Source organism: Myxocyprinus asiaticus, chromosome 26 (genome assembly GCF_019703515.2).
Source record: "Myxocyprinus asiaticus isolate MX2 ecotype Aquarium Trade chromosome 26, UBuf_Myxa_2, whole genome shotgun sequence".
Lineage (NCBI taxonomy): Eukaryota > Metazoa > Chordata > Actinopteri > Cypriniformes > Catostomidae > Myxocyprinus > Myxocyprinus asiaticus.
In genome coordinates, this window is record NC_059369.1 from 9,249,397 (window position 1) to 9,265,583 (window position 16,187).

The following is a 16,187-nucleotide window of genomic DNA, read 5'->3' on the forward strand; positions in this document are numbered from 1 at the left end:
CCATACAATGCATGTAAATGGGTGCCATCAGGCTGCTGGCTGTTATACGGTCCAAAAGGCATATTTAGGCAGCATAAAAGTAATCCACACGACTCCAGTCGATTAATTAACATCTTTTGAACTGAATTGATACGTCTGTGTAAAAAATAAATCGATAATTAAAACTTTATTTACTTTTAAAAATTGTTTTCTGCCAGCAGTTGACACATCATTTTACCGGCGTGTTCACGCGAGAAGTCGGAAATGCTCTGTTGTCCCGCTGCTAAACACCTTACTGCCATTGGTCACTTTGAGGCTGACAGCTAATTCCCATTCAGTCAGTTAATATCAGTCAACATGAACATGTCGGCATGCAGAGTTATTAGTGAGCTGGTGCAAACTACCTACATCTGTACGAACATTCGCGTAGAGACATTTTCCAAGAACATGTCATGCCATTTTTAGTAGTAGGCTATTAAAGGAATAAAATTTACTACAATACTCATATGAGCCCGCTGTCTGCAGCCGAAAGCCATTCACACATCTGCCCAAATATATTCCTATCACATTCTTTGTCTGTATTCTATCCATTAACACTCCTTTATACACCAAATATTTGCAATGGTATCAGGGTCACCATAAATTACAATAACAGAGTGTAATAGGTGGATATTATGGCCACATAGCATGCTAACACATTAGCACCATGAATGCAAAATGTAAACATAACAATTAAGCATTATCTACTGCATATATATTACATTAAATCATCATTGAGTTGTTAATAATGCTTGTTTTACTGATCTCGTGTGAATTCTCTTCATAGAATGAGGGATTAAGTCATAGATAACACATTTTAATGTCATATTAGTTGATGTTTCACATGTAATCTTGTGCGTCCTCATATTTAAATGCTCCTCTAAATGGAAATAAATTAATCATGGCTAACTGCGAATAGTGAATTTCTATAGGTAACTAAAAACTATTTCATTTGAATGATGCTGCATCCTCGGCACCAGGGGCCAGTGTAAGTCCAAGACAACATGTTTCTAGAGTGTACTTTAAAAATGTATTTCAATTGAGAATGATAAAAATGTAGTAGCATTTATATGTGATTTCATTATTATAATGGGTCGTTATTATATGCATATAGTAATTAGACAGAAAAATGCCTGTATTTGAACAATTTAAAATTGAAATTAGTACACACTTGGAAACAATATCCATAAGTAAAAATATAAAAGCAAAATGAACACTGCAACTATTTACTCTGTAAGATATTTTTCTGTAATGCTATTAGTGTTGACTCACTTTCAAATCTGTACTGTATTTATTTCATACTTTTTTTTTCGTATACCACTAGCATGTTTATTTTTAAACTGTGTTTAGTAAAATGTTAAATGTGCTCATGTACAATCAATCAATCAATCAATCAATCAGTAAAACTATGACAATGTCTTACAGTTTTAGGGCTAAAAAAAAAAAATGTTTATTTATGCATTTACATTTATGTTTCCAAGAATATAAGCCGTGTGGGACTTAATGTAATGCGGTGCGATGATATGTGCTATTTAAAGGGATAGTGAAAATTCACCCAAAAATGAAAATTCTCTCATCATTTTCTCACCCTCATGCCATCCCAGATGTGAATGACTTTATTTCTTCTGCAGAACACAAACAAATATTTTTAGAAGAATGTTTCAGCTCTGTTGATCCATACAATGCAAGTGAATGGGTCCCAAAATTTTGACACTCCAAAAAGTTCAAAAAGCAGCATGAAAGTAATCCATATGACTCCAGTGTTTCAATCCATGTCTTCAGAAGTGACATGATAGGTGTGGATGAGAAACAGATCAATATTTAAGTATCAATTTTGTTTTTTACTATAAATTCTGCTCCCTGCTCAGTCAATCTCCACTTTAACTTTAACCTTCTTCTTCTTTGTGATTCACATTCTTCATGCATATCGCCTCCTACTGGGCAGGGAGAAGAATTATTAGGGGAAAAAAGGACTTAAATATTGATCTGTTTCTCACCCACACCTAACATATCACTTCTGAAGACATGGATTAAAACACTGGAATCGTATTACTTTTATGCTGCTTCATGAACTTTTAGGAAGTGTCAAAATTTTGGCACCCATTCACTTGCATTGTATGGACCAACAGAGCTGAGATATTCTTCTAAAAATCTTCATCTGTGTTCTACTGAAGAAAAAAATCATAAACATCTAGGATGGCATGAGGGTGAATAAATGATGAGAAAATTTTCATTTTTGGGTGAACTATCCCTTTAAGCCCGTTATAGCCATTACAGACCATCAACTCTGTAACATTGCCCATGAAACATTTCAAAACAATTTTACCTTAAGGGAGACACATTTTTTCTAACCATATAAAAACACTGTATGTCATATTGTCACATAAAATACTTTTAATTAGTTAATTAAAATACATTTTCAGCCTGAGTAATTAGGTTGTTACCTATAAAATAAGCCACAACTATTTCATATAAAATTAAATTTAAAATATTCCAGAAATTTCCAGGAACAAATGGCATGGTTTCCAGTGAATTTCAAATCCAATCATACTATGTTTTGTTTTTCTTTGTGTTTTGTATTTTCTTGTACACATTATTACATCTATTCCAAACAGGCATTATTTATGAGATTATTATTTTTTTAAAATCAGCAATTCACAGTGGTTTGTTGCAGGTTATGTAAATTAAATGTATTGATTTTGCTGTGATTTAATTTAGATTTCAGCAAGAGAAATGCTTGTTTAGAGAGCATGAAGTAAGCACAAATCTGAGGAGCAGAACCTGCTATCACTGTGTGAATAAAAGGAAAATTCATTGAAATTGTACAAGCAAATTTGGGTACTATATGTCCTTTGAACTAATTAAAAAAATAATTTGAACCCAACATTGCAATAAAAATAATAAGAGTTTGCTTATTATTATTAAATTTATTTTAGTTTCTGCAGAATTTTGTAATAAGATAAAGTTTTTAGACTGATACTTTGCACAACGTGTTGCCATAAAATCAGGCATTCTTTAAAAAGTTGAGTGATTCAGCGAGACAAGAGAAATTCTACACAATAATCATGTCTGGATTTGCATTATTTTGTGAGCTATTAGTCCAGAGCCAGAAATAAAGAGGCAGATTGTCAGGATTAGAAATTTAATTCGGCACAAAATAAAGTATCATTCATGGCCACAGAGTGGAGACAATACCAAATTTATCCGAAAACATGTCCAAGGAATGACATCAGAGAACTTGACACCAGTCTGTTCTCTAACACAAACAAGAATTCACTTTTCAAAGGAAGAAGAAAACTATCTCACTATTTACTGAGTACTGCCCAGTAAAACCATACTGCCTACTGTTTTTCACGTAAAAAGAAAATTAAAAAAAGAACTTTGTCTAACTCTTTGTTCAACTCTGTTACGCAATATTCAATACTGTTAAGTGGCATTCAGCCCTGTTATTTAATTGTTTTATCACAAAATGAAAAATAAATCACTCCTGTTTTTTAATTACATTTGGTCCATATTTTCTTTTTACTACTTTAATTTGTAATATATCATTTAATAACTGAAATTCTATAAAAATTTGGATAGAATTGGGCTTGTGGGCTCCATTAAAAGGAAAAAGTAACTTTGTTATTGAAGTGAAATACAAAGTACAGGAATATTGTCATTATTTTTGAACAAGTTTAAATTATTTTTACATCTAATCATTCATTTCATCAAAAGTAAAAGTCTATTCAGGGAAAAATATGTACTTTATTTTATATACATTTAAAAATTATATTCAAACAATTGAACAAATTTTAGTAACAAGATTGAGAAAAATGCAGCCATTGTCCACAAAAAATTACTTGTAAAAAATATAATGGCTTGTGACAGGCATAAACACTTTCTGAATGGCTAAAGCATGTTTTCTTTGATGACATGTTGATAATTAACAAAAAGTTATGTTCAATTTTCAAGAGGTGAAAGGCCTAAATGGCACAGCAGTCATGGAATCACCTAACTGATTTGACTTCTGGTCCATTCATAACACAGGAAATAGAAGGTCAAGTCAAGCACATTGCATTTGAATGACAGTACTCTATGCATAAAGAAAATCTGCATACTATACACAGTTTACATACTATATACTACAGGAATCGTAAAAGTAGTATGGTAGTATGCTATTCTGAACATAGCCATAGACATCTGTTGGCAAATATGCACCAGAATGCACAAGAAGAAAAGGCACTTAAGATTTAGTCTGAACAAACTTCTGCATGCAAACTCAAGCTCTGTATGGAGTGACTTGAAATAAGATCAAACCAGAACCACCTGCTGATGGACCACTGACAAACAGGTGGCTCATCTGAGATTTGGTCCTCTCTGGAGCACTGTCAAACACAACTCAGACCACATAAAACTATTCTGGAGTTCCTTAAATCGATTAGTAAAACATGGTGAAATAGTCAGAGAAAACATTAAGTAAACCAGTAACATCCTTTCAGTGTCCATCACATCAGAAGTCCATGTAAAGACCTCCAGACAGATGACCTACTTCGTTTTTCCCTTTAGAAAGAATAGAATAAGACAATAGTTAGTATGAGTGTGAAAAAGTGGACACAAAAAATATTTTGACACTTACAAATCTATGAATGTCATTGTATTATATAACTAAATATGAAAGTGATGTTCGTTCTGAGAAAGCTCTAGTAGCATTTGTTTGCAAATTCCACATTGACCTAGTGACATTTTTAAGTGTGGCCTTTATCCAAAAACGTTTTAGGGCCACTGTATGCAAAATTATGCAGTAACTTGTTCAAGCATCACAAATGTAACTGTATAATGTACCTTCTTCTGTCTTCTGTTTTTCCCAGATTTCAGCTCCTTTGCACTTTTCAAAATGGAGCTGAATGTTTCTGTGGACATTCGTGTTGAAACTTGGATTTTAATTGGAGATAGCTTAGCTGTTCAAGAGATGGAAAACAAGGTTAACAATCATGTAACAAACTGTCATACCCTAACACACAGGCAGCTTTTTCTTAGCACATTTCTGTCTTTTTTTTTTTTTTTTCAAGAACTGTACTAAACATAGGCTACTAATAGTCAAGATTATCATTACATTAGCAGGGACCTTGTGTTAGTAGAGATCCATTAGTTCTGACATAAAAGTTTGTGTTTTTACAAAATAAATCATGCAAACAAAATATTGCACAGCTTGAATTGAAAGCAGAAATATTCCTCTGACCAAATGAAATATTATCAGATATTATTGAAGCTTTAAGCCTCTGTTGTATCACAAAGTATGCATACACTTTTCACAAAAGTGATAGTAAATGAAAAAAAGTGGATAGTAACAATAGCTGCTATCGGGCTTTCCACTATCGGGCCGAACAGTTCTCGTCCCAAAACTGTACCATTCCATGCTGATCCGGGCCAGTTGGCATGGTTACAGTTTCTTTTTCCGCTGTGGTGCCGTGAAATCAGGAGAATGTAACAGATCCGTCTTTTGGCGACGGCATGAGAGGTAAACATTGGAGCGAGTGCGCTATTGAAGAAGATCGCATGTGTCAGTTTTTAGGACTGCTTTTTTCGCTGGTTTTACTCTGCTAATACACAGGAAAGACAGACCATGTCGCAAAAAGGAAAGCCAAGAGAAAAAGGTGAGAGGTTTACCATCATGTGCTGAGTGCTTGTGTATGCCACCGGACACAAACACACAGAAAGGTAAAAGTTCCCAAACTAGCGAAAAAGGATTTTTATTGACAAAATATTATATAAGTATTTTATGAACATAGTTGATGAGAATATATTGTTACATTTAGAGTTTTGATTAGCTAGTAATCTACTATCCTGATGATAAAGGCATATAGAAATATAAATGTAGGCTACAGTAACGGATCCTGGCATAGGCCTAAGGCGGCAACCCTCTCTGGGGCGGCATGGCGGGGTACCTGCTCGGTCGCCCCCGCACAGAGCTCACAAGATCGCGATGAGAGAAAGGTGCCCCGAATTGTGTTGCCCCACCCCTGATTCGATCGCGATGAGAGCAAGGTGCCCCAAGTTGTTCCTGACAGGCTACTCAGCCTTAAAGGCTCTAAATGTTTAGGATTATGGATGTTCATAATGCATCCTTACATTCTGAACAAACATAATATAACCATGATCAACAGTATAGGTATTGTACACCATGATACATGATCGCCTCAATGTCTTGAGAAAATTAGTATCAACCATATGATTGTTGGGCAGATATGACAAAGTCATACTAGGAGGGGAGGGTTAAATTTTAAATTAGGCATTAAGTGTAATAGCACAAAAAGCAATCTGTAAGTATTCTGCCATTTTCTTTATTTATTGACTCTATAATTTAATTGTGCAATTTAAATTATGTATATATAATGTAAACGTTAATTACATTAAATATTTTAATGTAAATTTTCCATTACATATATATATATATATATATATATATATATATATATATATATATATATATACACACACACACACACACACTGGCAGCCAAAAGTTTGGAATAATGTGCAGTTTTGTTCTTGTGGAAAGAAATTGGTACTTTTATTCACCAAAGTGGCATTCAACTGATCACAAAGTATAGTCAGGACATTACTGATGTAAAAAACAGCACCATCACAATTTGAAAAAAGTCATTTTTGATCAAATCTAGACAGGCCCCATTTCCAGCAGCCATCACTCCAACACCTTATCCTTGAGTAATCATGCTAAATTGATCATTTGGTACTAGAAAATCACTTGCCATTATATCAAACACTGCTGAAAGCTATTTGGTTTGTTAAATGAAGCTTAACATTGTCTTTGTGTTTGTTTTTGAGTTGCCACAGTATGCAACAGACTGGCATGTCTTAAGGTCAATATTAGGTCAAAAATGGCAAAAAAAGAAACAGCTTTCTCTAGAAATTCGTCAGTCAATCATTGTTTTGAGGAATGAAGGCTATACAATGCTTGAAATTGCCAAACAACTGAAGATTTCATACAAAGGAGTACTTTACAGCAACTGGCTTTAACAAGGACAGAAAGAGATGTGGAAGGCCCAGATGTACAACTAAACAAGAGGATAAGTACATCAGAGTCTCTAGTTTGAGAAATAGACGCCTCACATGTCCTCAGCTGACAGCTTCATTGAATTCTACCCGCTCAACACCAGTTTCATGTACAGCAGTAAAGAGAAGACTCAGGGGTGCAGGCCTTATGGGAAGAATTGCAAAGAAAAAAACACTTTTGAAACAGATAAACAAAAAGAAAAGGTTAGAGTGGGCAAAGAAACACAGACATTGGACAACAGATAATTGGAAAAGAGTGTTATGGATCTTAACCCCATTGAGCTTTTGTGGGATCAGCTAGACTGTAAGGTGTGTGAGAAGTGCCCGACAAGACAGCCACATCTATGGCAAGTGCTACAGGAAGTGTGGGGTGAAATGTCACCTGAGTATCTGGACAAACTGACAGCTAGAATGCCAAGGATCTGCAAAGCTGTCATTGCTGCACATGGAGGATTTTTTGGAACTCTTTGAAGTAGTTTAAGAAGTTCTGAACATTTTTCATGTTATTAATTTCCTGAATATACATTGTGATCAGTTGAATGCCACTTTGGGGAATAAAAGTACCAATTTCTTTCCATTAGAGCAAAATCTGTACATTATTCCAAACTACTATAAATTACTGACAACATTTCTCCCAAATTCCAAATAAAAATATTATCATTTAGAGCATTTATTTGCAGATCATCACCGACCCTCCACCAAATTTCACAGTGGGTGCAAGACACTGTGGCTTGAAGACCTCTCCAGGTCTCCGTCTAACCATTAGATGACCAGGTGGAGGATCGGTGATGTGGGTGCTTCAGCAAGGCTAGAATCGGGCAGATTCGTCTTTGTGAAGGGCGCATGAATCAAGCCAAGTACAAGGTTATCCTGGAAGAAAACTTGCTTCCTTCTGCTCTGATAATGTTCCCCAACTCTGAGAATTGTTTTTTCCAGCAGGACAATGATCCATGCCACACAGACAGGTCAATCAAGTTGTGGATGGAGGACCACCGGATCAAGACCCTGTCATGGCCAGCTCAATCTCCAGACCTGAACCCCATTGAAAACCTCTGGAATGTGATCAAGAGGAAGATGGATGGCCACAAGCCATCAAAAAAAGCAGAGCTGCATGAATTCTTGTGCCAGGAGTGGCATAAAGTCACCCAACAGCAATGTGAAAGACTGGTAGAGAGCATGCCAAGGCACGTGAAATCTGTGATTGAAAATCAGGGTTATTCCACCAAATATTAATTTCTGAACTCTTCCTAAGTTAAAACATTAGTATTGTGTTGTTTAAAAATGAATATGAACTTCTTTTGTTTGCATTATTGGAGGTCTGAAAACATTTAATCTTTTTGTTATTTTGACCAGTAAGAATATCTCAGCTCTGTAGGTCCATAAAATGCAAGTGAATGCTGTCCAGAACTTTGAACCACCAAAAGCACATAAAGGCAGTATAAAAGTAATCCTTTGGAATTGAAAGACTTCAGATGTTAAATTAATGTCTTCAGAAGCGACATGATAGGTGTGGGTGAGAAACAGATCAATATTTATGTCCCTTTTTACTCTAAATCTCCACTTTTACTTTCAGATTTGAAAGTGAAACTAAACAGTCATCACATGTGAAACTAAACAGTCATCACATGTGACTTACAGATATGAAAGTGGAGATTTAGAGTAAAAAAAGGACTTATATATTGAATAAACTGCAGTCTTATGGATTACTTTTATGCTGCCTTTATAGAAACAACTAAAAGCATTATAAGTTACCTTGGCATTGGCAAACTGACCATAGTGAGTCGGCACGTTGAGCACGGTTCGGTACAGCATGATTAGAAACCGTTTCCAACCCTGAATTCTCTGGACGGTTAGCACAGAGAACTGAGCTGGTGGATCGACTACAGTTGGCGAATCAAAATTGGGCACTTGATTAGTGAAGTCAAGTCAGTTTTATTTATATAGAGCTTTTCACAACAGACACCGTTTCAAAGCAGATTTATAGAAAATGCAGTAACAGAAAATGAATCTGTGATGCCTTAAAGTCCTCATTGTGCATTTAAATGAATAATGCGGTTGAAAATTATGCTTTAAAAATTATTGTCTTTAGGTCCCCAGAGAGCAAGCCAAAGGTGAATGTGGCAAGGAACACAAAAATCCATAAGATGCTCTAGTAGTTAATGGAAAAAAATAACCTTGGGTGGAACCAGTTCCCATCTGGCTATATACTGTATCACGAATATAATGTCAATATTAGTTATCTATGTGTAGTGCAAGTCTTGTTTTATGTAAGTAAACTGGATAGATGTTGGTTGGCATTGTTTAAAATGAAAGGATTGTGTATGAACTGTAAGATTAATGATTAAAGGCCCTATTTTAAGAGCACTAGCACTACGTTAAGTGCAGCGCTATGCTTTAAGTCATAAGCAAGTCAGTGGGCATGGCCATGAAGTTTTGGTATTTTTGTGCAAGCATGTGCTAAGTCTAGGTGCAAGTGGGTTTGGCAAAAATCCGCGCACAAAGTGCTAAGGGCTGAGTCGAGTGTCATTTCATTCTGAGATTTTCCTACAGTTATTGCAGTGTTTGTGTCCTTTTACATAGTCAATTCCCTCAAGCACCAGTGATACAAACAAACACAGTACATTCGTAAGAAGTTGGCAGTGTAAGTGGACTTTATGCAATGAATTAGAAGAATAGAAGTATTTCTATAACAGTGACACGCTCCTTATATAAGCATTGAAAATGCGATTCTCATCAGGATTTAGATGTACAGTTTGGATCATTGAAAAATATACCCAAGTTAAAGAACCTAAAGAAACACAAATCTCATAAACGTTTGTTTCATAAAATGGTGAATATCAGGGACATAATTTAATATTCCACTATAGAGTTTGTACATGAACTTTATTACCATCTAATGGTGGAATCTCCAAACTACAAATGTAGGAACTGAATTTAGACTCCGCTCTAAAAAAATGGACCTGCTTTTGAAACGTCTTCTTCACCACTTTGCCACTTCATTAACATGCAATACACCCACAGTTTGTGCGCATACACCAGCAGATAGCGCAAACACTCCCACCCACGTCCACTTGCGCTTTGCACTGGCACAATAATTGAGCTTAGAGTAAGCGCTCTCACGAAAATTGGATAAGATGTAGTGCACATAGTTGTTGCGCATAGTGCTGCACTTAGAGCACTCATGAAAATAGAAAGTGTCTTTGAAGTCCATCCCAATTGACTGGCTCAGTCAGTCCATTCTAATCCTGATTTTGCAGCAACCCATTCGAAAAAGAAACTGTTACTGTGCCAGCAAGCCTAGATCGGTACTGCAACGATAACTGTTCAGCCTGATGCTGGAAAAGCGGTGATTGTTTTTGATCGGGGTCAGTTTCTTCTACAGCATGTACATCAATCAGAAAATGCATATCTTGGGTCTCTAAGACCCCAAACAGAAGCAATATTTTTCATAGAGGACCTTTACAGCATGTTATCAAATTGACATTTGTTTGTAATAATTTATCAAAAGAATAAGAGAAGTTGTAAAGTATCAACCTGTTAAGTCAATGTTGTTTTTCTAGACCCCAAACTTTGGGATGAATAAATTTGTATCTTGGCATATATGTTTGTTTGTGTTTTTTTGTAGTTTTTTTTTTTTTTATCAGCACATTTAAGCAGGTGCCTCACTACCTTTTGACTTTTACAGCTCATTTACATAGTCACTAAAGAATAAGAGGTGAATGTGACAGACCTTCAACAAAATAGGGCTAGGTTTCAGCAAAAACTGTCTGTAGGTGTGACATACAACCAAAATCGAGTGTTTTCTAGTCAGCTAATGAGACACTGCTTTAAGTGTAGCACCCTGGAAGGTCAAATAATTAGTTGAGAAACAATGAGTTGGATCTCAGTAACTATAGTTCATGGCCTGTACTTCAAAATTTGAGATCTTCGCATTAGTTCCACCACCATCCCATTAGAGACATATTTCCATCACATTCAAACCTGCTTTTCGCTCTTGCAGGGCCTCTAAAAGCACTTTCCCACCATCTTCTCCAATGTGGTTCTCACCCAGGTCCAGTTCTGTCAAGTGACTGGAAAACGTGACCAGACTGGCAGACATTTAAAACACACACATACTGTATAATGAGATTGTGCACATGGTTTATGTTACATGCTTTCAAAGTGCATCACATGATCAGTTAGGATCAGCAGTGCATACAGTACAAATGGCTGAATACTTTTTTTTAAAGGGGTAATTTCATAATTATTTTTGGTTCAATCCCCCCCACCCCCCAAAGTTCACTTACAATGCTGTACTGTCAAGTTTTTTTTTTTTTTTTTTTCAGGAAAACCAGTCGTAATTTAGTTTTTCATAAGGATTTCCCACCCTCTGTTTGAGCCGTAGAATTAAAATGGCTAATTTTTGCTGCTGTGGAAGACTTTTATGTAAACACCCTTATTGCGTGTGCAATGAGAGTAAAGGCTGATTTATACTTCTGCGTCGAACCTATGCCGCTGGCTCCGCGTCATGGCCAGTGTGGTTGTTTGCATTTTTGGTGTGTCTCTGCGTTCTGTGAGTACACAGCCAAGTGATAGTAGGCTATATGAAGGAAATGCATTCATTTCTGAAATAATTATACATTTCATAAATAAACAAAAGCAATGTCATTTGTGGATTCAGAAGTGTTTATTAAATTATTGTAGCATTAAAAACGAGTTCAATGTATGCTGTATTTAGGTACATATTATTATTATACTTGTTGGCTGTCATGCATATCAAAAATAAATAAGTCATAAACAGTATACTTACTATTCAGTCGCTTAAATAATAATAAATACATATTTTTGCATTCTTTGAAGCTCCGTGCTGAAAAACCCCCCATCAAATTAATTACTAACTTGCTTGAACAACACAAAATTGGTGTCATTTAAAAGCTTAGAAGTTGGACTTTACAATGCATATAGGCAATATTACAAACTCTGAACGGGTACTTTTCTAATTTGGTGCTGACAAATTAGAAGTGTTCCATTTTCATATTTACTATACAGTCAAACATATGGTCAAAACATCAAACAGACTGGAAAGGTCTCAAGTAGAATAAAACAAATATTGTGTCACTCAAATACCTAATATATATAGAGTAAAAGCCCTGGAGAAAAAGGCACAGAGTTTATAAGCTGTAAACATATGTGTTTTTTTGTCGCATTTTCGCTTGTAACTTCATGAAACACAAACAGAATATAAAAACAGCAGACGTTCCCGAAAAACAAAACAAGTCCAACTGCAATGTGACACGATCACTGCTCAGTGGATAGGATGCATAGATCTTAAAATAATATTCGGGAAAATGTACTGCTACCACGGATTTCTTTGTCATTCCTGGGGACAGTCTCTGGTTACAAAGCGGACCAATCACAATTGTTGTGGTCTGCATTAAAGCGACGTGCGGTTACATTTTTGGAGAGGTTCATGTCAGGCTATAGCGTAGGCTACATCGTAACTGCCATAACTACACATTAGAAGTATAAATAAGCCTTAACAGTGCTTTTCTCCACTTACAGGCAGCGGGTTTGCTGTCAGATCTAATATAGCTTGGTCTCTCTGCAAAACATGAATTGCATTGTGACAGATTCACAAAACAATCTGTACTGAAATATGCTATTGAAACTGTAAAGATCTAACTTAAATGATCAAGGATAGTGTAAAAAAACAACAACAGTTGCTTGTTTCTAATGTTGGGATCCGTCAGGAGAATATGCAGAGTGGCAGTTTCTACATACAGCCAAGAACAGCACAAGGTTTGACCCTGGCAGACTTTCCCATAGTTTAGCCTTATTGTAGTTTTTAAGAATTAAAACTTGTTTTCAGAGAATGTATTTTGAGCTAAAGTATACTTCACCCCAAAATCATCATTCTTTCAACATTACTCACTGCCATGCCGTCTCAAATTTGTATGACTTTCTTTTTTTTTTTTTGCAGAACTCAAATCTACAGAATATGCATATTAATGAAATGACCTGCTATCAGTGATCTGATAGAAGTTAGATAATAACTAGGTTAGTCTTCATTAAACCTGACCTATATGCATAAAAGACGAGATATAAGAATGCAGGCAGAGGAGAAAGACAGCACGAACTTAAAAGGAAGCAATGCACATGATTTATTCCTAAACTCTGTATTTGAACAGGTGCTGTGCTGGGGATGTGCAGCAGATACTGTAAACACAGCACATCAGAGCATGCAATTATGTAAGAAGAAAAGAAAAAGGAGGCAAAGAGAAAATTACAAACTAGGTTTAGCCTAGCCTAATCAACAGAGTACATCATATTCCTGGACTGTTAAAGGGAGAAGATGAGTAGAGAAGGTCCAGAGAAATCCAGGTCATGACATTAATGTCTTGCCAAACATCAGACAGAGAATACTGTAGCTACAAATGTCTATCTCACATGACCAGTCAATTCTGAATGAGAGTAACTGATGATAAATAGATTTAAATGACTTGGAGAGATTTAATCTGAGCGCCTTTTAGTCTTCAACTGTTGCTGTCTCTCTTTGTCATGACACTCTTTTTGTAACTAATCAAATCTCATGCTTGTTCTGCTTTGATATGGACAACAAGTCAAACCTGTTTACCCTTTTCCTTGTCACTTATTTAGACTGGGAATATATAAACTTGTGAACATACAGTGCATCTAAAATTGTTAATCTGAGATTTTGCACTAAAGTGATGTCACTAAAAAATCACATAGAGCACATATACTTAGAGCACATTAAAAAAATAACGTTAACACTTTACATTAATGCTTCATTTATTAAGGGTTTATAAAGGGGTGAATTGATGACTAATAAGTCATTTACAAATGCTTTATAAATAATTAATATGCAGTTATAGAATGGGCATTATACATGGTATTATACACTGTATATTTTATATGGGTATTATAAGCAACATGAATAAAAAGGGCAATTTTTATGCAACTAGCCATATAGTGAGAATTTAACTTACAAGTTATAAATGCTTAAAGACATTTATTCATACGCACATTAATCAAAAACATAAAATGCCCTAATTCACTATTTTTGTCACAATGTAGCAAAAATATATACTAAAGTGAGAATAAAAGGAGGGACTATATCATTTTGCTACAGTCCGCTGTGTTATCATATTCATTAATGTAATGTTTTGCGTGTAATGTCTTGTAAAGTGGTGTCACAATTTACCTAGTCCTAGTTACCTAGTAACACTTTTCAGGTTTTCATGCTCATTCACAGCATATATCATATAATAAAACCTAATGAGCATTAAATCATACTGAACATTATGTACATAGGTTTCTAATGTTGGCAACTTCTTTATAAATCTTTCATATTATTTTACATTACAGTAACACTTTACAATACAGTTCCATTTGTTAACATTAGTTAACAACATTAGTTAACATGAATTAACATTGACATTTTTGTTTTTTGCAGCATTTATTAATCTTGGTTAATGTTAATTTCAACATATACTAATACATTTTTAAAATCAAAAGTTGTATATGTTACCATAAGTTAATGCACTATACACTAACAATGAATATATATATATATATATATATATATATATATATATATAGTAAACTTACATAAAAAAATAAAAATAAAAATGCTGAAAAAATACAATACCTACAATACTTTACCTGAATTTACATTAAGGATTAAGGTAAATAAGGTAAAATGGCTCACTATTTGGCAAGTATTGCATGAAAGTCACCTTTTTATGTTATTATAACTGCATATTAATTATGTATAGTGCATTTGGAAATTAATTTTTAGTCATTAATGAACCTTATATAAACCCTTTACAAAATAACAGAGTGCATTTAAGGCCAAACAGACACAACAACACAACATCGCCACCAGTTTACACACTGATAATCTAATGAGGGAAAACTCACATGCAAATGAGCTCCATGAATCGAGTTAGTTGATTGGGCCCCTCCTTTCCGGTGTCATCGATGGAGTTATCAAACATATGCAGCCTCGATAGCCAGGGCCCCGCTGCCGCGTCAGGACTGCTCTTTGTTTTTCCTTGTTTCTTCTTCGACTTCTTCCCTAACCACAACAACATGACATTCGCAGCTGAGACAAATCTGGCATCCATCACAATGACAGGACTTACAGCACACTGGTCTCCTCCAATTCATCAGGAGATGAAAATTATGTTTACAGCACAGAAAGGAAATGAGGAAACAAAATTAAGCTGTGAAACCAAACGAAATCACTCTGAGGCCCTTAGATTTAAGCACACACAGATACACAATGAACACACACAGTGGTAGAGAGACGTCTGTCCTTGAGCTCTCTGATTGGCCCATAGGTCAGTGGGACGGTCTTTGGGAGACCACTGTCACTCATCAACACAAACCACAAGTTCACCACAAGATGATTGATGTGTGTGTGTACTTGTGTCCCTGCACACATGTGAAGCTAGCCTACGACTGTATACAAGGCCTATTCTCAGAAGATGGTGTCTGAAAATGTATCCTTGAAAATATTCATTTCATTTCAAGGTTACTAGTGAACTTCCAAGAAATCATATTTTCCCATTTTAGGCTGAAAGCACCAGGGCCGTAACCACTATAGACACTGGGGGACCATCATAGGGGGTTGTATTCACATTAGTGGTCAGCAAATATGGGTTTTTCAATGACTGTTTTTCTTAACCTATAACCCTCAAACCTAAATATGTGGTTACAGTATGCAAAGTACCAATAGTTATTTATCATTCATTACTAACCCTGAACCTCAAGCTTTACATGATTTCAACCCCATCACAGACATTTTGGACTTCATATGCTTATATTTTCAAAAGACAAATTATTTTGCATGGCTGGAGTTTCGGTGTGCCTTGTAATAAACCACACATTGCAATTTAATAATGATAATAAACCATGACATTTAAAAAAATTTTAAGCAACATTACATTTTAAATGTTTCAGGGTTGAATGAAACAGGGTTGAAGGTCAGTATAAAAAAAAGAAAAAAGGTAATAACCGTATTAACTAGCAAATATCAATCTTCATTATTCACAGTCAATATCATTATCCTTTGTGTCAAATAAACAAATAAATAACAGATCACCCGTAACA

General features: G+C 35.3%; 1 protein-coding gene across 1 annotated transcript in view; it reads right to left on the reverse strand.

The window, feature by feature from the left end:
- Nucleotides 1-3,240: 3,240 nt before the first annotated feature.
- The window catches only part of LOC127416703 (uncharacterized), a 59,709-nt gene continuing 46,762 nt past the window's right edge, over nt 3,241-16,187 (reverse strand). The window contains exons 7-10 of the mRNA XM_051656211.1: nt 14,994-15,150; nt 11,055-11,161; nt 4,843-4,958; nt 3,241-4,560 (exon numbers count right to left, since the gene is read on the reverse strand). Coding sequence (XP_051512171.1) covers nt 4,546-4,560; nt 4,843-4,958; nt 11,055-11,161; nt 14,994-15,150 — 395 coding nt within the window. The 3' untranslated portion in view covers nt 3,241-4,545. The remainder of the gene's footprint in view (nt 4,561-4,842; nt 4,959-11,054; nt 11,162-14,993; nt 15,151-16,187) is intronic.